At 43.1% G+C, this 22630-nt stretch overlaps 2 protein-coding genes across 2 annotated transcripts in view; one reads left to right on the top strand and one right to left on the bottom strand.

Moving 5' to 3' along the window:
* Window positions 1-9328, bottom strand: part of atr (ATR serine/threonine kinase) — a 10086-nt gene extending 758 nt beyond the window's left edge. The window contains exons 1-22 of the mRNA XM_058418324.1: window positions 9060-9328; window positions 8860-8951; window positions 8324-8476; window positions 6922-7799; window positions 6641-6810; window positions 6390-6548; window positions 5945-6126; window positions 5694-5846; window positions 5368-5566; window positions 4841-5094; window positions 4546-4733; window positions 3313-3413; window positions 3031-3202; window positions 2568-2738; window positions 2074-2268; window positions 1755-1940; window positions 1587-1682; window positions 1343-1473; window positions 1037-1180; window positions 754-847; window positions 498-623; window positions 4-93 (exon numbers count right to left, since the gene is read on the bottom strand). Coding sequence (XP_058274307.1) covers window positions 4-93; window positions 498-623; window positions 754-847; window positions 1037-1180; window positions 1343-1473; window positions 1587-1682; window positions 1755-1940; window positions 2074-2268; window positions 2568-2738; window positions 3031-3202; window positions 3313-3413; window positions 4546-4733; window positions 4841-5094; window positions 5368-5566; window positions 5694-5846; window positions 5945-6126; window positions 6390-6548; window positions 6641-6810; window positions 6922-7799; window positions 8324-8476; window positions 8860-8951; window positions 9060-9115 — 3990 coding nt within the window. The 5' untranslated portion in view covers window positions 9116-9328. The remainder of the gene's footprint in view (window positions 1-3; window positions 94-497; window positions 624-753; window positions 848-1036; window positions 1181-1342; window positions 1474-1586; window positions 1683-1754; window positions 1941-2073; window positions 2269-2567; window positions 2739-3030; window positions 3203-3312; window positions 3414-4545; window positions 4734-4840; window positions 5095-5367; window positions 5567-5693; window positions 5847-5944; window positions 6127-6389; window positions 6549-6640; window positions 6811-6921; window positions 7800-8323; window positions 8477-8859; window positions 8952-9059) is intronic.
* Window positions 9329-9339: 11 nt separating this feature from the next.
* zgc:110269 (probable flap endonuclease 1 homolog) overlaps window positions 9340-22630 on the top strand; it is a 25342-nt gene continuing 12051 nt past the window's right edge. Inside the window, exons 1-6 of the mRNA XM_058418392.1 lie at window positions 9340-9521; window positions 9898-9970; window positions 10693-10792; window positions 11233-11287; window positions 11568-11629; window positions 13467-13603. Coding sequence (XP_058274375.1) covers window positions 9440-9521; window positions 9898-9970; window positions 10693-10792; window positions 11233-11287; window positions 11568-11629; window positions 13467-13603 — 509 coding nt within the window. The 5' untranslated portion in view covers window positions 9340-9439. The remainder of the gene's footprint in view (window positions 9522-9897; window positions 9971-10692; window positions 10793-11232; window positions 11288-11567; window positions 11630-13466; window positions 13604-22630) is intronic.

Below are 22630 nucleotides of genomic sequence, written 5' to 3'. Positions count from 1 at the left end.
CACATCCTGACACCCCAATAACAGAACCGTCACCAGCTCCGACAGAACCGGTTCCACCAACTCACTGTCCAATATCAAGCGCAACACTGCTGCCTGTTAGACACACACACACACACACACACACACTTATGCACTAACAGAACATGAATACATTACACACAGATATAAATAAGAGGAGAAACATTTGATTTCATTTTGTCTGTTGTCAGTGGTTTGCTCCAGCAGCTCGACCCACACACCAAGAAATATAACTAATAATGAATAAATAATACTACTTTTACAATTTCATTTAATCAACTATAATGTAATGAAATAATTAAGTGATAGGTTCATTAAATCGTAGTAATTTCATGAACAATTATCAACTTCACGCACGATCATAAGGCACATTTATAACATTTTTTGTTCTTTATTCATTATTAATAAAGAAAAATCTGCCCAGGAAAATTAAACAGGCCAGAAAGGTGTGTGTGTGTGTGTGTGTGTGTGTTCCTCACCTGGTTCTTGTACAACATCTCCTTCAGGCTGGTGAGGGCGTGGATGCGCACGTCGACGTTTTCGTGCTGAATTGCGCGCATTGAGAGCTGCAGCGCCGCCTGGAGGTCAGAGCTCTTTGACGTTTGCTGAAGACATTCATAAAAACGGTTAAGGTGTTAGACGTGTTCAATAAACATCAGATTTAGGATTTCACATCAGCAAGAGAGTTATCTGAATCATTTAGCAGCTCTCTCCATAACGCCTGATGTTTCACACCTTCCTGTAGTCCTGTAGGACCTTATGGATGTCCTTCAGCTCAGGGTGATCTGGAAGGAAGTAGATTTCATGCAGAAAGTCCTCTACGTCCTGTCTGGAATGAGAACACAGTTTGAATCAGAGTGGACGCAGTTCTCCTCTCTGCTTGCCGCTGGACCAGCTACATTTTAATTTTACCCACTGTAACTGCATCATGCCTCTCAGAATAAATAACTAATACAGTCAGCAGCCTGTTCATTATTATTTACATTAAATGAGTTTATTATATTCTTGTAGCAGTTACCTGTTCTCTACGATGAGGTAGTGCATAATCGCTGCCGTCTCTTTCGGCTGGATGGAGATGAGGGGCAGGAGAGCGACGATCACGTGACTCAATAACGGCCCCAAATACGAATGGTCGAGGGTACGGACGAAACGATCCCACGTCCTGAAAATTACAGAAATAAAGACATTTGTTGTGGCTTTGTTTTATAACCTCTGCATGTTTAACCTGGAAGAACATCAACATGAAGTAGTGTCTGGTCAGGAAAGAGATTTTTGTTGTTCCTGGTGTAAACATAATGTGTGTAATCTGTGAGCTGCAACTGACCAGCAGCAGAGTTGTGGAAAATCTTCTTTATATCTCAGACCGGTTCTGAGTGTGGTCATCATCTTCACCCTCACTGAGCTGATGTGCTTCGAACCCATCAGCTTCATCAGAGCCATTAAACTGTTCAGAGCCTGAAAAGAGAGAGCAGGGGAAAAAGAAAAAAGAAAAAAAAAAAAAAAAAAAAACTCAAGTAAACATCTTGTCCTAAACATCTGTCCTGACCACTACTGTCACGCGAGCTCACCATTTTCTTCTTCTCCTTCTCACCAGTGCTGGAGCTCAGCAGCTGCATGTTGAAGAACGCCAGGATCCCCAGGAGCTTCGGCTGCAGGTAATCAGCCTGCAGGACCACATAGAAGTTAGAGAGAGAGACTGTGCGAGACAGTGAGAGAGAGAAATCATGGGGACGTACCATTATCTCAGGAGAGGTGATGTCTCTCGGCCCCTGATACGGATCTTCACCGGAGGAGAACGAGGCAAGGATGGAGAGTCCATTAAACACCTGCTGGTAATTTTCTCCCAGTCGCAGCAACAGCTCATTGTGGAGACCCTGAAAGTCCTGTCTCAGTAAACTGCCCAACTCAATCTCTGTCTCACTCTACAGCATACACACACACACACACACACACACACACACACACACAGAGATAAAGAGTGTGTCAGGAGTGTACACATAGAATAACCATATGTGATGATGTGAACGTGTGTGATGTGGTGATGTTTCAGCACACCTTCAGGTAGTGTAGCGCTCTCTCCAGCTCGTCCTTGGTGCAGGAACACACCAGATGGGAGAAGATGTACTTGAAGTTGCTGATAAGGATTTCTCTGCGGTTGACGTTGAGCTGTTTAGCGATGGTGCGGATCAGAGCAGACGCTGTGGAACTCGCTTTCGCCGCCAGGTATGGGAGAAGAACCTGCAGTGTGCGCTACACACACACACACACACACACACACACACACACACACACACACACACACATACACACAGGAAAAGTCATTATGTCAGTATTTATACATCTCTGCACTTAATTGAACTGAAATATAAAAATACATTCAATAATGCATATCTAAATAGAACATGCAAACATTTTTAAACACATATATTACTTGTCATTTGAATAATGCTAAAATAAGTGAATGGCAAATTATTAAATTATAAATATCATAATGTTTATTTGAGCAGTTCATTTGGCATAAAGCTAATTGTTTAGGGGTCAGAGCTCACGTTGAGGAAGCGGTTGAGGTCGGGGAAGTCGAAGGCATGAGCTACATGTGAGAGGATGTCCAGGGCGAGCTCTCTCTGGTGCGCTGCCTCCTCCTGTAGGGCCTCACTGCTCTGATCAGGGGTACAGCGCAGTGCTATCATGTGGCGGGAGTGTAACGACTCCACCAGGAACTACACACACACACACACACACACACACACACACCACCAGTGCTAGTGTTAGGATTACATGTGGAAAAGTCAGTTCTAAATAGGGGGTGATAACACACTCACAGTCACACACTTATTCACTCACACACACTCACACACACTCACCATGCACTCACATAGGCACACACAAACACAATGGAAAATTTTTGTTCCCTTAGGAACTTAAAACAAAGTCTGCCTTGGTTTCAGTAATGAATACACACACCGTTTCTCGTGAGTGTGAATAGAGAATGAGTGTGAGGTGAGGTCAGACCTGACACACAGGGTTCCTGTACTGATTGAAGAAGCTCTGCAGTTTGAGATTCCTGGCTGACGCAAGAGCCTGAATCTCTGTGTGAGCCACGACGGACACCTGAGAGGATTTAGAGAGTAAACAGTGGAGCAGACGCAGCAGAGAGAACGAGACCAGACTGCCTTCAGCCGCCCTGAACCACACACATACACGCACACACAGACACACACACACAGAGAAGGAAAATCAGAGTTTATGTTTATGCACATATTTAGACATTATAAATGGTGTGTGTGTGTGTACCTGCCAATCTCCCCTGTTGTGAGGATGAGTGTGTGTTTCAGTTCACTGTTTCTGGAAGTTTTTGCATTTGTAAAAGCCTCCTTTAGCCGGGACACGAGCAGCTGTAGATGAAGATAAAACCTCACCAATAATCCTTAATTATAATAATTATAAAAACACACAAACACACACACATATATATATTAGGGCTGTCAAAATTAACGCATTATTAATGCGTAAATGCAAATTCATTTTAACGGCACTAATTTTATTAACGCGCGATTAACGCAGCGCACATTTTCTGTTTGACCCTCAGCCTTGCCTGTAGTTTGGGAAATGGGAGACGCAGCAGCAAACCGAAATTGAGAAAGAAAAACGTCTTCTTTATATATAAAACGATGTCTGATGTTTCTGTCGACGAGACAAAAGTCTGCATTTATTGTGGATGTGAATGAAGTTCTCACCGCAGCACCTCGAGTTTAAAATATCACTTGATGGTGAAGAATACAGCTGATACAGAGAGCTCTCCTGCCCCTCTCCTGCCCCTCTCCTGCCCCTCGCCAAAGGCAGACAACACTAGATTGTTTTCAGCAGAGATGTAATGTGAACCTGTGTTCTGTTCTTTTCTTCAATAGTCATGAACAAGTTATTTGAAAACATGTTCTTTATGCTCTATATTTAAGGTGGTTTCAGTAATAAATGTACACTTTGCATGTTTAGAAGAAGTGATCTGAAAATGTTAACAGGTTTGTGTCAGTAAATCGCTCAGAAAAGAAGTCGCAAAGAAAGAAGTCATTGTTTTCTATGTTCTTTTTTTCATATGTTTAATAAACATGAACAAGAAAAATATCTATGAACTCTGAAACATGTCTAGTCTTCATGCTCTATGTTGAATATGGTTTCACTAATAATAAACAACATACATTTCAATATTTGTCCATGCCCATGTTGATTAGAGTATTAAAAACTAAAAAAGTATTAATTTAAGGTACATTTAGAATGGATAAAAACGTGCAATTAAGTTGCGATTAATCACGAGTTAACTCATGACAATCATGCGATCAATCGCGATTAAATATTTTAATCGATTGACAGCCCTAATATATATATATTCTGGGTGTTTCCCTAAATAACAGGACTAAATGGAAAAAGAAATCAATCAGATGAGTTAAAAAACAGTACAATAATAGGGCAGGTGAAGGGCGGGGTGGGGCAGAGCGGACAGATGAATATCAATAAGGTCTCATGCTATACCTCTTTGAGGAAAGCGTCTCCGTTCCAGTGCTCCAGCAGACTCCTGATGTTCCGGCTGAAGGACAATCGAACGTCCTGATGTGGATCCTCAATGAGATGAACCAGTGCCACGAGGAGGGACTTGGTGTCGGGGTCACTGCTGCTAATATCTACGTGCTTACACACGTGACTGATGTTCTCTATAAATGCTACACAACAGGGTTTATTATTAAAGGTTATAAAGTTAAAATAAGGTTAAAGGAGACTGTTGATCATATGATGTGTGAATGAGAGATGAGGAGCAGGGCACACTGACCTCGTTTGACCTCAGGCTCCTCACTGGGTTTGAGCAGGGGGAGGAACGGTGTCAACACAGACGCCCCGGCGGAGGACAGATGGACGGAGTGAGAGTCGGACAGAGTGACACGAGAACAAAGGAACTCCGAGGGAGAACACAAGTCCTCAGGGAGCACATGGAGCTGAGAACTTTCACTCACACAGCACAGTAACTGAGACCCAAGGGACGCCATCGCTGACCTCACACATGGGGACACATCCTGTAGTCTAGACCTACAGAGAGAGAGAGAGAGAGAGAGAGAGAGAGAGAGAGAGAGAGAAGGAGGGAGGGAGAGAAGGAGGGAGGGAGTGAGGGGGTGAGAGAGGGAGAAGGAGGGAGGGAGAGAGGGAGAGAGAGAGGGAGAAGGAGGGAGAAACAGAGAGTATAAATTTTAATAATTTACAGTTCAGAAGGACACTGAGACAGACAGACAGAGAGACAGACAGACAGAGAGACAGACAGACAGAGAGACAGAGACAGACAGAGAGAGTAAAGTGTGTATGTACATGAGAGTGGTGTGCAGGAGGTTGTATGGTTTAGTTCCAAGCTGATGGATGAACAGGGGAAGTCCCTTCACTGCCCCGAGGCGCTCCGTCTCATTCTCACTCTGTAGTCCACACTGATAAACGGTCACACGCCAATCTGCACTCATCTGCTGAGGGAGGAGAGAGAGGAGGAACATGCAGCGAGCTCGTGCCTCCACAGCTACACACACACACACACACACACACACACACACACACACACACACACACACAGAGAAAAACATGTAATATCATTTTCCTTTCTTTATCCTCAGGATGTATAAACAGTCAGTAAACATGAGTCTTACAGTAAGCAGGAGCAAGTTTTTTCGACAGTCCAGTCAGATTAGCAGGAAACGAAGCCATCTGATAGGCTGAGACAGAGGAGTGTGTGTCCACCCAGGGAATCGACAACAACGCACACACACTCCGGGACAATGCGCCATCAGTCTGACTGTTAACTGAGAACACACGGTAATGATGTCATGGTTCACCTGTGCATAGTCTTGGCTTAAAACCTTTTTAAGACTGAATGAAGTGTAAAACAATTTTAGCCCACTGTTCATGTAGATGATGGCATCCAGGACACGGACCGTTCTCTCCACCACCAGCTCCGCCTCCTCATCACCAGCATCGGCCATGACAGAGAGACACGCGTCCACCACCTGAGACAACGTCCTCGGCTTCAACCACACCAGCTGAGTGTGTGTCTGCTTCACTCCAGAGTTTAACACACACTCACTGATATGAGTGGACAACAGAAACAGGTGAAAGTTACATCGAAAAGTTTGCACACCCTTACGTTAGAAGAATCTTGAAATTTTGTTTTGCTTTCATGTTCATGTCAAGCTGCGTGAGACTGGTTTGATTTCAGTCAGAATACACCCTTAATATTTTGTTCTCTCTGAAAATAAGGGGGGTACAAACTATTGCCCATCACTGCAAACAGGCTGACAGGCAGGGATACGTGTGTGTGTGTGTGTGTGTGAGAAAGAGAGAGAGACCTGGAGCAGACAGCAGTGAGACGCAGGATGTTGACTAATCCATCCAGAACACACACTCGCTGTTCAACTCCATCACACGTCTTCAGCTGTGTGATCAGCTCCTCCATCCGATCTTCTACTGCAGCCCACACCTCACTCCTGCTCCTCATCTCCACCTGACTGAACACACACACACACAGGATGTAACGGACAAATCCTGGACAAAATAACGTGACAGTAAATAAATACAGAAACAGGAAGTTACTCCGTACCCAAGCTGAGTTTGCCCCGACGCCATGGAGAGGGACAGGTGTAACCGTTTAGCCGGAATCTCCTCATCACTTCCACTGGACTCGACACACCCATTCACGCTGTTCTGTACTTCCTGTAGAGCTGCAAGACCTTCAGCCTTCAGTGCAACGCACATGTAGCCCTCCACATACTGGAAATAAGCACATTATTATTATTATTATTACCATTATTAATGTTCATAATAATCATTGTTATTATTATTAGTATTACTGTTATTTTTATTAGCATTGTTGTTGTTTACTTCCTGGTGTGTCTGAGCTCCGATGTTGGTGATCATGGCTCTGCAGATGGTGGTCACTCTCTCTTTCCGGACCGAAGCTGCAGACTCGTACCCCAGCGGAACACACTCCAGGATGAAGCGGAACACCTCGCACAGCGTGGTCCTCACCTCCGTCACCTTCATGCTGTCCACAGCCCCGCTGAGGAGGAGTGTGTGCAGTGCGTTCATCAGCAGGTTGAGGTTAGCGCGCCCAAACCGTGTGTGTGAGCCCTTCTCCAGGACAAACACACTCCGCGTCAGCGCCTGGAACTCCGAGGCACATGAGCGCACGTCTGATTCCTCACAGGAAACGAACGAGTCCAGAAGGGACAGATAAGCCACGAAGAACGTCTCCTCGTGGTTTACAGGAAGTCCACCCAAATTCACGATGCATTTCAGAGTCGCCATGGAGACGGATTTTAACTCCGGGCCGCCGTTCGTCAGGACAAAGCAGGACGCGTCCCAAACGTGGCCGACTTCCTGGGGAAAGAAGACGCCCTGTAGGACGTTGGTGAGGACGGTGAGCGTGGTGGATAACAGCGCCCGAGACGCCGCGGGGGACACGAGCTGGAGGAAGGATGGTGTGAGATACGCGGCGCGGTGACACGCGCTGACGCAGAAACGCCGAGGTGACACGGGCCACTGCGTCTGGTGTGTGTCCGGCGTCCTGCAGATGGCGTGTGTGAGATCCTGCAGTAAACCTATCAGCTCTCTGACCAACACTCCGAACACCACCGGACTCTTCGCTCGGAAAAGATGGAGCAAGGAACAGAGGACTGAAACGATTTTAGCCTGCAGAATTCCACATTCCGGAGCCGCAGCAATGCGCAACACACGCGTGATGATCCACTGACTGAAATCTGAAACAGCACAAAATTATTGTTATTATTTTCCTTCTAATAAATATTCTTAATAATATGAGTGCAAAAGTATTGGCACACTTTCATGCTTCTTATTTTTAAACCTGTGTAAAGCATTATGAAGTGTAAAAAGATCCTCAATGGATCGTACTCTTTATCCCTCCATCTTTTCTTTCATCCCTACATGCCTTTCTTTCATCCCTCTGCACTCTGTCTGACATTTTTCCTTTTCTTCTTCACTTTTTGTGCATTTTGTCTTCATCCCACCATCTTTCCTCTGTGTTTTGTCTCATTTTTTCTGTTTTTCATCTTTTCTCATCCCATCCTCACTTTTTCTTATTCCTCTACAACTTGTTTAACCTACACTTTCTTTCCCCTCTTTACTCTTCATCTATCTTTTATTTCTTAATTTCATCATAAACCTGGTCTTTTCTGATCTCCTTCTTCTGTCTATCCATCTTTCATTTTTTACGCTCTTTCCCTCCTCCTTCATGCCCTCATGGCTGACCGGTGACTGTACTGACCGCTGCAGTTGCTCTGTACGTCTCTGAACCGCTCGGTCTGACAGGCCGGATTTATAAACATCAGTGAGGAGGATTTGATGATGTGCTGAATGAAGTCCAGGAGCATGACACAGGCCGGTTCTGAGCTGCTCTTCTTACTCAGTTCCAGCGCCACTGAAACCACACGGAGACACGAGACACAACGTTCCTTTTAAAACCTGTTTTATATCCTGACTTTCTCTTCATGGTCTTGAAGCTCCACAGTTCAACACTTCAGGGCTTTAAAAGTCACTTCTGCAGGAGTTTCACATGAACACACACTGTTAGATGATCCAGAACACAGAAGTGGAGAAGACCGTGGTCTGAGGAGTTCAGATATTTCTGATCTTCAGAATAAATTTCTGCATAAAAACATCCTGCACACTTTATTCTATTATATTTACTGTTACTGAAAACTGGATTGTATTTACTCTAGATTAAAGAAACTGAGCAACATGAATATCAAGCTGTTTTAATAAAAAAAAGGTTTTAATAATGAACTTTATCCTGTTTCTTACCAACTTCTACATCAGTCAGGATCCTGTCAATGAACTGACACAGAATCTGTCTGGGTTTCTGAACAGCGCCATTATACTCCTCTGAAGTGGCACTGAAAGACAAGAAAACTCTTTAACACCTTTTTATTTCATCCATCTGAAGGAACATTAGTGTAAAATTAAGAGTTTAAAGGGATAAAGAGAGATAAAGCCTCGGGAACCTGGCTAGCTCCTGTAGCGCAGGAATCATCGCAGACATCTCTAACCCCGGCTCCATTCTTCCTCCACAGTTACTAAACACGTCCAAAAAATAATGCCCTGTGTAAATTATAAACAGTGTCTGAAGTCTAACTTCAGTCTAATTATTTATAATCACTTTTCTGACAGGAATCTCTAGACATTGTGGTGTTTTAGCATCAGCTCTCTCGGTCACGCGCACCTCCATTACTTTCAAACCTAGTCCGCTCTGAGGCAGTGAGGTGAGCACGGCGGCCGGGATGGGACATAAGACCCGCCTTCATTCTATTAACGAAAACGCGTTCCGGCTTCTTGGATTCTTTCATTTATCCAGTTAGCATTTAGCGCTTTTTTATCCTTTAAAATGGGAATCACGAAATTGTCGGATTTGATTCGTACTGATGCTCCAGGTTCAATAACTTACAAAGAGATCGGAGATTACTCTGGTATACCTGATATTCAGCTCAGTTGTGCTAGCTAGCTAGCTAAATCAGACTAGCCTAGCTAACCTGCTGCCTTCCTAATGTAAACACTGACCTTGTTAAAGTTTTCTCTGCTGATGTAAAAAATTTAACCCATTTTCTGTCCTGATGTATAATATCCTTCCTGGCGAATTATCTAATTAATTAATTAACTAAAATACAAAATACTACAAAGAAATGAAATGATTTCTAAACTAGATATGATTTTATTAAATAGTTACCTGATTGAGTTAACAAGCTGAATGTCCTTTAAAAAAAATCCATAACTTTATTATATTTATTATTATGTTGGTTATTCTATTCAGATCATGTCTTTAATCATCATGTCTGTCTGTTTAAGGCAAAATAATTGCACTTGACACCTCCATTATTGTGAACCAGTTCCGCTCAGCTCTAAATAATCTCAATTTAAGGTAAGAAAAATATAAATAACAACAATTAAACCCTTCACCTGAAACAGATCTAATATTTTAATTGGATGTTTTTAGTTCAAAGTGACATCTAATGTCCCTTAGGAAGGCTGGAAACTTTTCATGGGAATAAACTGGGAATTTGCAAAATTGCAGGTTAGCCTATATAAGATTCCTATAAATTCCTGAGATGAAGTTCCCTTGGAAATCTTCCGGCATTTTTCCACCCCTCTGCAACCCTAATGTCCTTTAACATGAACTTTAGTGAATTCACAACAATTGAAATTTTCTGGAAGCTGAAATCGTTTTCTAATTTAACTATTTTTAAAAGTCTGAGAAGTAAAGATACCTTTCGGTTTCCTGGTGTTTATGTAAACAACAGATGAACATCAGAATGGATCGAAGCGATTTCCTCACCAGACTCAGACTCAGTGTGAGACTATATTCTGCTGAAGAAGATCTGAGTGCTTCCTAATATGTCGATAATATCAATATATTATTAGATAACAGACTCTCTGTTCATCAGTAGTGTGTGTATTATATAGTGGTTATTATTGTGCAGTGTGTAGTGTAGTGTAGATTTCAGAGAAAACATTTTAATCGCTCTGGTTGTGAATAAGACGCCTCACATCTCTAAGCTTTCTATTGTGAGAGTATTTCGTAAATATTTATCACATAAAGGTTTATCCCACAAATCGCTCGTATTGTGTGTGTGTGTTTTGCAGCTTGTTAGGTGTGTTCTACCGCACACTGACCTTCCTGGAGCACGACATCAAGCCAGTGTTTGTGTTTGATGGAGATCCTCCTGAGCAGAAGAGAGCTGTGGTGAGAATGGAGACTCGACCCGAGCCCTGAGGCTCAGGTTTACTTTTGGCCTCAGAATCAGAAAGAACTTTATTGCCAAGTGTGTTTGCGCATACAAGGAATTTGTTTTAGTGTCACAAGCTCCGGTGCACACAGACAACAACAATACACAGACAATAAAAAATAAAAAATCGAATAAGAAATAGAAATACACATATTTAAATAGAAAAATAAAATAAATTGTATGAACAGAATAGAATAGAATAGAATAGAATACATGTAGGATGAGATTTCTATTGGGAACATTAACTGTTCATGAGGTAGATTGCTTGGGGGAAGAAGCTGTTCTTGTCCCCGGCTGTCCTGAACCAAACTGGACGGTTATACCAGACTCGATGACGGCTGAGGAGAACTGTGTTTCACAACACCAACATGACTTTTTTCCTTTTTTTATCCTTCAGCTGGAGAAAAGAGCACAGAGTGCAGGCTGGAGCAGTGCACAGCGCTCACACACCCGTAAGAAGATAATTATAATAATTATAATAATTATAATAATAATGATGAAATTAAACTGCTGAACAGATTTGAAAGACATATTTGAAATAATAAATCTGATCAAACTTTCAGCTTTCAATGATTTAATTCTGTATTATTCAGTTATTACACTGTAATTAAACGAGTGTGTAGGGCGTGTGTACACAACAGCGCAAGTCCTTCAGGGTTTACAGGACGTGTGTGTGTGATGGATATGATATTAAACATCTGCATCAGCTTCACTTCCTCTCTGTTCCCTCAGTGTCCTCTAAAACCCAGGAATTCCTGCGTCTCCTCCAGCTCCTGGGTGTCCCCTGTGTCCAGGTAACATCTCACCACTACATTAAAGCAGTGTGCAGCCATGTCTATCGTGTGTGTGTGTGTGTGTATACATAAGTGAGCGTGTGGACAGAGCAGAGCAGCTGAGCATGTGGTGGAGGTGAGTGAAAACTTGTGAGATGCTCTGTCCACGCTCACAAAGCTGAGGCTGTGACTGGTCAACACAAAAGGTCAAGAAAGAGAAAAAAAACACTGAGCACGAAGCATATCACATGGAGACCGGAACAGAAGATCCACAAGTTAATGAGAACATCGAACAGAGCATACGGGCAGCCAATAATCCAACTGATGATGAGTGTGAGGAAATTAAAAGCAGGAAGCAGTGGCCTGCAAACCAGAGAAAATAATGAGGAACAAATAGGTACATATACACAGCAGAGGTTCTTCAAAAAAAACCCAAAAATATAATAAGGAGTCAGAGTAGAGCAGTACATCTCCAACAAACAATACTACCACCATAATAAAGGAAAAGAACAAGGACTTTACACACAAGGAAATATACTGATTAAAAAAAAGTTTGTAAGCAGAACAAGACAAGATCTTCTGTGTGAAGATGAAGAGAGTGTTTCAATCAAACCCTGTGGAATAATGTTAATCAGCTTCCTGCTCTTATTTTTATTCATGACTGACATCATCATCACTTCCTTAAAGATACCCGGAGAAAGGGATGTAAGAAAATGAACAGAACTTAATGAATTAATTAAATTAAAACGTTTACGGTGTTAAGAGTTTTATTTTGAAAAATCAGTGGCTTTGTTTGTGCTCGTACCTTTTAAATTTTAAATTTTTAATGTCCAATTTTTATAAAAGTGTTTTTAAAGTATGCGCATGGATCCCGCGTCTCCCTGTGTTGGCTGTGAGAAGAGCCATTAGTGAGAGGAGAGGAGAGACGAATGGACACTAAGGACAGTTCTCCAGGTCTCACACAAACTCTACAGTCAAAAAGTTTCTCAACACTGAGGAGACTAGTGGGCACTGCAGGACCGGACTAAGGACACGAGAGCAATTGGTCAGGAACTCGGGCTACGGTCACTACTGCACACAGAAGCCATCATCAACAAATGGACCAGCAATAATTAATGAAGGAATATCACGAGGGAACAGAAACACAGGATAAAGGTGACCCCTTTCCTGAACTGGAGCTTTTACCCAAACTAAACAGATATAAAGGTTTTTATCTTGCTAGAGACAAAGGACTGGTTTTCAGAGTTATGAAGTAATAGGAAAAGAAATCTACAAATGCTGTGTAAACGCTGTAAACAACAGAAAGCTGGACAGAAGGACAGAAAAAACCTCAGAATTTTAGATGACATTAAGCCGGAATGGAGAGGGTGGTATTAAATAACATTTATAAAAAAAGCGCGGGTGATTTCCAGTGGAGGATTTTACATGTTCACAGGTCAATGTTCTAATGTCTAAGTTAAATCCCAGATTTGTTTGCTGGTTATAAAAAATAAAATAAAAACAGGAAATACAGAATCAATTTTGTTGTAGTAAAAGAAAATGGCTATCTACAGAAATCGGAAAAATCAAGTAGAGAAGAAATGCTGGATCAGCCCCGTTTCTGTCCAGTGAAAGCTTGAGTTAAAATAAATTTCAGTTTTTTGAAAGTAAATGAATGTTTTTGTTTTATTGATGAAAATGAAGCGGTCTTTATCAGCCTTTTACATTATGCTTAAAAGTGTTGTCTTAAAATAATCTTTTTTTATTGTAAATGATTGTTTATTTATTATAACTGAGTTAAAGTCTCTCTCTCTCACTCAAACTCCCGCCCCCAACCGTCCTCCGCCGCCGCCCCCGCCGCCGCCCCCGCGTGGCTCAGGCTCCTAGTGATGCGGAGGCGTGTTGTGCTCAGATGGTCAGAGGTGGAGTGGTGGACGCCGTGGCCTCAGAGGACATGGACACACTGGCATTTGGAGGGACGGTCCTCCTCCGTCAGCTCAATGCGAAGAGAGTGAGGTGAGGAAGCTGGTGAAGAAGAGCTGACCTCAGGGTGGAAGTGTGTTGCAGTGACCAGATCTGCTCTAACATGACTTTGGGAATGTTTAGGAAAATATCATGAATTTCATATTCAGTCCATAAGATTAATAAACATTTAATAAATAATAGAAATTCTACATCATGTTATTAAATCTGTTTAGATCAAATATATTTTAAAGACTGTTTTGATTTGAAGATTTGAAGTGTGTGTGTGATGTGTGTGTGTTGAAGTGTGTGATGTGTGTGTTGAAGTGTGTGATGTGTGTGTGTTGAAGTGTGTGATGTGTGTGTGTTGAAGTGTGTGATGTGTGTGTGTTGAAGTGTGTGATGTGTGTGTTGAAGTGTGTGATGTGTGTGTGTTGAAGTGTGTGATGTGTGTGTGTTGAAGTGTGTGATGTGTGTGTGTTGAGGTGTGTGATGTGTGTGTGTTGAAGTGTGTGATGTGTGTGTGTTGAAGTGTGTGATGTGTGTGTGTTGAAGTGTGTGATGTGTGTGTGTTGAAGTGTGTGATGTGTGTGTGTTGAGGTGTGTGATGTGTGTGTGTTGAAGTGTGTGATGTGTGTGTGTTGAGGTGTGTGATGTGTGTGTGTTGAAGTGTGTGATGTGTGTGTGTTGAAGTGTGTGATGTGTGTGTGTTGAAGTGTGTGATGTGTGTGTTGAAGTGTGTGATGTGTGTGTGTTGAAGTGTGTGATGTGTGTGTGTTGAAGTGTGTGATGTGTGTGTGTTGAAGTGTGTGATGTGTGTGTGTTGAAGTGTGTGATGTGTGTGTGTTGAAGTGTGTGATGTGTGTGTTGAAGTGTGTGATGTGTGTGTTGAAGTGTGTGATGTGTGTGTGTTGAAGTGTGTGATGTGTGTGTGTTGAAGTGTGTGATGTGTGTGTGTTGAAGTGTGTGATGTGTGTGTTGAAGTGTGTGATGTGTGTGTTGAAGTGTGTGATGTGTGTGTTGAAGTGTGTGATGTGTGTGTGTTGAAGTGTGTGATGTGTGTGTGTTGAAGTGTGTGATGTGTGTGTGTTGAAGTGTGTGATGTGTGTGTGTTGAAGTGTGTGATGTGTGTGTTGAAGTGTGTGATGTGTGTGTTGAAGTGTGTGATGTGTGTGTGTTGAAGTGTGTGATGTGTGTGTGTTGAAGTGTGTGATGTGTGTGTTGAAGTGTGTGATGTGTGTGTGTTGAAGTGTGTGATGTGTGTGTGTTGAAGTGTGTGATGTGTGTGTGTTGAAGTGTGTGATGTGTGTGTGTTGATGTGTGTGATGTGTGTTGAAGTGTGTGTGTTGAAGTGTGTGATGTGTGTGTGTTGAAGTGTGTGATGTGTGTGTGTTGAAGTGTGTGATGTGTGTGTTGAAGTGTGTGATGTGTGTGTGTTGAAGTGTGTGATGTGTGTGTGTTGAAGTGTGTGATGTGTGTGTGTTGAAGTGTGTGATGTGTGTGTGATGTGTGTGTGTTGAAGTGTGTGATGTGTGTGTGTTGAGGTGTGTGATGTGTGTGTGATGTGTGTGATGTGTGTGTGTTGAAGTGTGTGATGTGTGTGTGTTGAAGTGTGTGATGTGTGTGTGTTGAGGTGTGTGATGTGTGTGTTGAAGTGTGTGATGTGTGTGTGTGTGTGTGAGGTGTGTGATGTGTGTGATGTGTGTGTTGAAGTGTGTGATGTGTGTGTGTTGAAGTGTGTGATGTGTGTGTTGAAGTGTGTGATGTGTGTGTGTTGAAGTGTGTGATGTGTGTGTGTTGAAGTGTGTGATGTGTGTGTGTTGAAGTGTGTGATGTGTGTGTGTTGATGTGTGTGTGATGTGTGTGATGTGTGTGTGTTGAAGTGTGTGATGTGTGTGTGTTGACGTGTGTGATGTGTGTGATGTGTGTGATATGTGTGTTGAAGTGTGTGATGTGTGTGTGTTGATGTGTGTGTGTGTGATGTGTGTGATGTGTGTGTTGACGTGTGTGATGTGTGTGTGATGTGTGTGTGTTGAAGTGTGTGATGTGTGTGTGTTGACGTGTGTGTGTGTGTGATGTGTGTGATGTGTGTGTTGAAGTGTGTGATGTGTGTGTGATGTGTGTGATGTGTGTGTGTTGAAGTGTGTGATGTGTGTGTGTTGAAGTGTGTGATGTGTGTGTTGAAGTGTGTGATGTGTGTGTGTTGAAGTGTGTGATGTGTGTGTGTTGAAGTGTGTGATGTGTGTGTTGAAGTGTGTGATGTGTGTGTGTTGAAGTGTGTGATGTGTGTGTTGAAGTGTGTGTTGTGTGTTGAAGTGTGTGTTGTGTGTTGAAGTGTGTGTTGAAGTGTGTGATGTGTGTGTGATGTGTGTGTGTTGAGGTGTGTGATGTGTGTGTTGAAGTGTGTGATGTGTGTGTGTTGAAGTGTGTGATGTGTGTGTGTTGAAGTGTGTGATGTGTGTGTGTTGAAGTGTGTGATGTGTGTGTGTTGAAGTGTGTGATGTGTGTGTGTTGAAGTGTGTGATGTGTGTGTGTTGAAGTGTGATGTGTGTGTGTGTTGAAATGTGTGATGTGTTTGTGTTGAAGTGTGTGATGTGTGTGTTGAAGTGTGTGATGTGTGTGTGTTGAGGTGTGTGATGTGTGTGTTGAAGTGTGTGATGTGTGTGTGTTGAAGTGTGTGTGTTGAAGTGTGTGATGTGTGTGTGTTGAAGTGTGTGATGTGTGTGTGTTGAAGTGTGTGATGTGTGTGTGATGTGTGTGTGATGTGTGTGTGTTGAAGTGTGTGATGTGTGTGTTGAGGTGTGTGATGTGTGTGTGTTGAGGTGTGTGATGTGTGTGTGTTGAAGTGTGTGATGTGTGTGTTGAAGTGTGTGATGTGTGTGTTGAGGTGTGTGATGTGTGTGTGTTGAGGTGTGTGATGTGTGTGTGTTGAAGTGTGTGATGTGTGTGTTGAAGTGTGTGATGTGTGTGTGTTGAAGTGTGTGATGTGTGTGTTGAAGTGTGTGATGTGTGTGTTGAAGTGTGTGATGTGTGTGTGTTGAAGTGTGTGATGTGTGTGTGATGTGTGTGTGTTGAAGTGTGTGATGTGTGTGTTGAAGTGTGTGATGTGTGTGTGTTGAAGTGTGTGATGTGTGTGTGTTGAAGTGTGTGATGTGTGTGTGTTGAAGTGTGTGATGTGTGTGTGTTGAAGTGTGTGATGTGTGTGTTGAAGTGTGTGATGTGTGTGTGTTGAAGTGTGTGATGTGTGTGTGATGTGTGTGTGTTGAAGTGTGTGATGTGTGTGTTGAAGTGTGTGATGTGTGTGTGTTGAAGTGTGTGATGTGTGTGTGTTGAAGTGTGTGATGTGTGTGTGTTGAAGTGTGTGATGTGTGTGTTGAAGTGTGTGATGTGTGTGTGTTGAAGTGTGTGATGTGTGTGTGTTGAAGTGTGTGATGTGTGTGTGTTGAAGTGTGTGATGTGTGTGTGTTGAAGTGTGTGATGTGTGTGTTGAAGTGTGTGATGTGTGTGTTGAAGTGTGTGATGTGTGTGTGTTGAAGTGTGTGATGTGTGTGTGTTGAAGTGTGTGATGTGTGTGTGTTGAAGTGTGTGATGTGTGTGTGTTGAGGTGTGTGATGTGTGTGTGTTGAAGTGTGTTATGTGTGTGTGTTGAGGTGTGTGATGTGTGTGTTGAAGTGTGTGATGTGTGTGATGTGTGTGATGTGTGTGTGTTGAAGTGTGTGATGTGTGTGTGTTGAAGTGTGTGATGTGTGTGTGTTGAAGTGTGTGATGTGTGTGTGTTGAAGTGTGTGATGTGTGTGTTGAAGTGTGTGATGTGTGTGTTGAAGTGTGTGATGTGTGTGTTGAAGTGTTTGATGTGTGTGTTGAAGTGTGTGATGTGTGTGTGTTGAAGTGTTTGATGTGTGTGTGTTGAAGTGTTTGATGTGTGTGTGTTGAGGTGTGTGATGTGTGTGTGATGTGTGTGTGTTGAAGTGTGTGATGTGTGTGTGATGTGTGTGTGATGAAGTGTGTGATGTGTGTGTGTTGAAGTGTGTGATGTGTGTGTGTTGAGGTGTGTGATGTGTGTGTGATGTGTGTGTGATGAAGTGTGTGATGTGTGTGTGTTGAAGTGTGTGATGTGTGTGTGTTGAAGTGTTTGATGTGTGTGTTGAAGTGTGTGATGTGTGTGTTGAAGTGTGTGATGTGTGTGTGTTGAAGTGTGTGATGTGTGTGTGATGTGTGTGTGTTGAAGTGTGTGATGTGTGTGTTGAAGTGTGTGATGTGTGTGTGTTGAAGTGTGTGATGTGTGTGTGTTGAAGTGTGTGATGTGTGTGTGTTGAAGTGTGTGATGTGTGTGTGTTGAAGTGTGTGATGTGTGTGTGTTGAAGTGTGTGATGTGTGTGTGTTGAAGTGTGTGATGTGTGTGTTGAAGTGTGTGATGTGTGTGTTGAAGTGTGTGATGTGTGTGTTGAAGTGTGTGATGTGTGTGTTGAAGTGTGTGATGTGTGTGTGTTGAAGTGTGTGATGTGTGTGTGTTGAAGTGTGTGATGTGTGTGTGTTGAAGTGTGTGATGTGTGTGTGTTGAAGTGTGTGATGTGTGTGTGTTGAGGTGTGTGATGTGTGTGTGTTGAAGTGTGTGATGTGTGTGTGTTGAAGTGTGTGATGTGTGTGTGTTGAGGTGTGTGATGTGTGTGTTGAAGTGTGTGATGTGTGTGTGTTGAAGTGTGTGATGTGTGTGTTGAAGTGTGTGATGTGTGTGTTGAAGTGTGTGATGTGTGTGTGTTGAAGTGTGTGATGTGTGTGTGTTGAAGTGTGATGTGTGTGTGTGTTGAAGTGTGTGATGTGTGTGTGATGTGTGTGTTGACGTGTGTGATGTGTGTGATGTGTGTGTTGAAGTGTGTGATGTGTGTGTGATGTGTGTGATGTGTGTGTGTTGAAGTGTGTGATGTGTGTGTGTTGATGTGCGTGATGTGTGTTGAAGTGTGTGTGTTGACGTGTGTGATGTGTGTGATGTGTGTGTTGAAGTGTGTGATGTGTGTGTGATGTGTGTGATGTGTGTGTTGACGTGTGTGATGTGTGTGTGTTGAAGTGTGTGATGTGTGTGTTGAAGTGTGTGATGTGTGTGTTGATGTGTGTGATGTGTGTGTGTTGAAGTGTGATGTGTGTGTGTGTTGAAGTGTGTGATGTGTGTGTTGAAGTGTGTGATATGTGTGTGTTGAAGTGTGTGATGTGTGTGTTGAAGTGTGTGATGTGTGTGTGTTGAAGTGTGTGATGTGTGTGTGATGTGTGTGTGTTGAAGTGTGTGATGTGTGTGTGATGTGTGTGTGATGTGTGTGTGTTGAAGTGTGTGATGTGTGTGTGTTGAGGTGTGTGATGTGTGTGTGATGTGTGTGTGTTGAAGTGTGTGATGTGTGTGTGTTGAAGTGTGTGATGTGTGTGTGTTGAAGTGTGTGATGTGTGTGTGATGTGTGTTGATGTGTCTGATGTGTGAGTGTTGAAGTGTGTGATGTGTGTGTGCTGATGTGTGTGATGTGTGTGTGTTGAAGTGTGTGATGTGTGTGATGTGTGTGTGTTGAAGTGTGTGATGTGTGTGTGTTGATGTGTGTGATGTGTGTTGAAGTGTGTGATGTGTGTGTGTTGAAGTGTGATGTGTGTGTGTGTTGAAGTGTGTGATGTGTGTGTTGAAGTGTGTGATGTGTGTGTTGAAGTGTGTGATGTGTGTGTGTTGAAGTGTGTGATGTGTGTGTTGAAGTGTGTGATGTGTGTGTGTTGAAGTGTGTGATGTGTGTGTTGAAGTGTGTGATGTGTGTGTGTTGAAGTGTGTGATGTGTGTGTGTTGAAGTGTGTGATGTGTGTGTGTTGAGGTGTGTGATGTGTGTGTGATGTGTGTGTGTTGAAGTGTGTGATGTGTGTGTGTTGAAGTGTGTGATGTGTGTGTGTTGAGGTGTGTGATGTGTGTGTGATGTGTGTGTGTTGAGGTGTGTGATGTGTGTGTTGAAGTGTTTGATGTGTGTGTTGAAGTGTGTGATGTGTGTGTGTTGAAGTGTGTGATGTGTGTGTGTGTTGAAGTGTGTGATGTGTGTGTGTTGAAGTGTTTGATGTGTGTGTTGAAGTGTGTGATGTGTGTGTGTTGAAGTGTGTGATGTGTGTGTTGAAGTGTGTGATGTGTGTGTGTTGAAGTGTGTGATGTGTGTGTTGAAGTGTGTGATGTGTGTGAGTTGAAGTGTGTGATGTGTGTGTTGAAGTGTGTGATGTGTGTGTGTTGAAGTGTGTGATGTGTGTGTTGAAGTGTGTGATGTGTGTGTTGAAGTGTGTGATGTGTGTGAGTTGATGTGTGTGATGTGTGTGATGTGTGTGTGTTGAAGTGTGTGATGTGTGTGATGTGTGTGTGTTGAAGTGTGTGATGTGTGTGATGTGTGTGATGTGTGTGTGTTGAAGTGTGTGATGTGTGTGTTGAGGTGTGTGATGTGTGTGTTGAAGTGTGTGATGTGTGTGTTGAAGTGTGTGATGTGTGTGTGTTGAAGTGTGTGATGTGTGTGTGTGATGTGTGTGTGTTGAGGTGTGTGATGTGTGTGTTGAAGTGTGTGATGTGTGTGTTGAGGTGTGTGATGTGTGTGTGTTGAAGTGTGTGATGTGTGTGTGATGTGTGTGCTGAAGTGTGTGATGTGTGTGTTGAGGTGTGTGATGTGTGTGTGATGTGTGTGTGTTGAAGTGTGTGATGTGTGTGTGTTGATGTGTGTGATGTGTGTTGAAGTGTGATGTGTGTGTGTGTGTTGAAATGTGTGATGTGTGTGTGTTGAAGTGTGTGATGTGTGTGTGTGTGTGTGAGGTGTGTGATGTGTGTGATGTGTGTGTGAGGTGTGTGATGTGTGTGATGTGTGTGTGTTGACGTGTGTGATGTGTGTGTGTTGAAGTGTGTGATGTGTGTGTGTGTGTATGAGGTGTGTGATGTGTGTGATGTGTGTGTGATGTGTGTGATGTGTGTGTGATGTGTGTGATGTGTGTGATGTGTGTGTGTGTGTATGAGGTGTGTGATGTGTGTGTGATGTGTGTGATGTGTGTATGAGGTGTGTGAGGTATGTGATGTGTGTGATGTGTGTGATGTGTGTGATGTGTGTGATGTGTGCATGAGGTGTGTGATGTGTGTGATGTGTGTGATGTGTATGAGGTGTGTGATGTGTGTGATGTGTGTGTTGAAGTGTGTGATGTGTGTGATGTGTGTGATGTGTGTGTGAGGTGTGTGATGTGTGTGATGTGTGTGATGTGTGTATGAGGTGTGTGATGTGTGTGATGTGTGTGATGTGTGTATGAGGTGTGTGATGTGTGTGATGTGTGTGATGTGTATGAGGTGTGTGATGTGTGTGATGTGTGTGTTGAAGTGTGTGATGTGTGTGATGTGTGTGTGAGGTGTGTGATGTGTGTGATGTGTGTCATGTGTGTCATGTGTTGAAGTGTGTGATGTGTGTGATAGGTGTGTGATGTGTGTGATGTGTGTGTGATGTGTGTGATGTGTGTGATGTGTGTGAGGTGTGTGATGTGTGTGATGTGTGTGAAGTGTGTGATGTGTGTGATGTGTGTGATGTGTGTAGGAGGTGTGTGATGTGTGTGATGTGTGTGATGTGTGTATGAGGTGTGTGAAGTGTGTGATGTGTGTGATGTGTGTGATGTGTGTATGAGGTGTGTGATGTGTGTGAGGTGTGTGATGTGTGTGATGTGTGTGTGATGTGTGTGAGGTGTGTGATGTGTGTGAAGTGTGTGATGTGTGTGATGTGTGTGATGTGTGTATGAGGTGTGTGATGTGTGTGAGGTGTGTGATGTGTGTGATGTGTGTATGAGGTGTGTGATGTGTGTGATGTGTATGAGGTGTGTGATGTGTGTGATGTGTATGAGGTGTGTGATGTGTGTGTGATGTGTGTGTGATGTGTGTGTGATGTGTGTGATGTGTGTATGAGGTGTGTGATGTGTGTGATGTGTGTGTGATGTGTGTGATGTGTATGAGGTGTGTGATGTGTGTGATGTGTATGAGGTGTGTGATGTGTGTGTGATGTGTGTGTGATGTGTGTGTGATGTGTGTGATGTGTGTGATGTGTGTGATGTGTGTATGAGGTGTGTGATGTGTGTGATGTGTATGAGGTGTGTGATGTGTGTGTGATGTGTGTGTGATGTGTGTGTGATGTGTGTGATGTGTGTGATGTGTGTATGAGGTGTGTGATGTGTGTGATGTGTATGAGGTGTGTGATGTGTGTGTGATGTGTGTGTGATGTGTGTGATGTGTGTATGAGGTGTGTGATGTGTGTGATGTGTATGAGGTGTGTGATGTGTGTGTGATGTGTGTGTGATGTGTGTGTGATGTGTGTGATGTGTGTGATGTGTGTATGAGGTGTGTGATGTGTGTGATGTGTATGAGGTGTGTGATGTGTGTGTGATGTGTGTGTGATGTGTGTGATGTGTGTGATGTGTGTATGAGGTGTGTGATGTGTGTGATGTGTGTGATGTGTGTATGAGGTGTGTGATGTGTGTGATGTGTATGAGGTGTGTGATGTGTGTGTGATGTGTGTGTGATGTGTGTGATGTGTGTGATGTGTGTGATGTGTGTGATGTGTGTGATGTGTGTGTGATGTGTGTGTGATGTGTGTGATGTGTGTGATGTGTGTATGAGGTGTGTGATGTGTGTGATGTGTGTATGAGGTGTGTGATGTGTGTGTGATGTGTGTGTGATGTGTGTGTGATGTGTGTGTGATGTGTGTGATGTGTGTATGAGGTGTGTGATGTGTGTGTGATGTGTGTATGAGGTGTGTGATGTGTGTGATGTGTGTATGAGGTGTGTGATGTGTGTGTGATGTGTGTGATGTGTGTATGAGGTGTGTGATGTGTGTGATGTGTATGAGGTGTGTGATGTGTGTGTGATGTGTGTGTGATGTGTGTGATGTGTGTATGAGGTGTGTGATGTGTGTGATGTGTATGATGTGTGTATGAGGTGTGTGATGTGTGTGTGATGTGTGTGTGATGTGTGTGATGTGTGTGATGTGTGTATGAGGTGTGTGATGTGTGTGTGATGTGTGTGTGATGTGTGTGATGTGTGTGATGTGTGTATGAGGTGTGTGA

Source organism: Hemibagrus wyckioides, linkage group LG20 (assembly GCF_019097595.1).
Source record: "Hemibagrus wyckioides isolate EC202008001 linkage group LG20, SWU_Hwy_1.0, whole genome shotgun sequence".
NCBI lineage: Eukaryota > Metazoa > Chordata > Actinopteri > Siluriformes > Bagridae > Hemibagrus > Hemibagrus wyckioides.
Note: the sequence above shows the minus strand (reverse complement) of the source record. Positions and strands in the feature narration are given on the sequence as shown.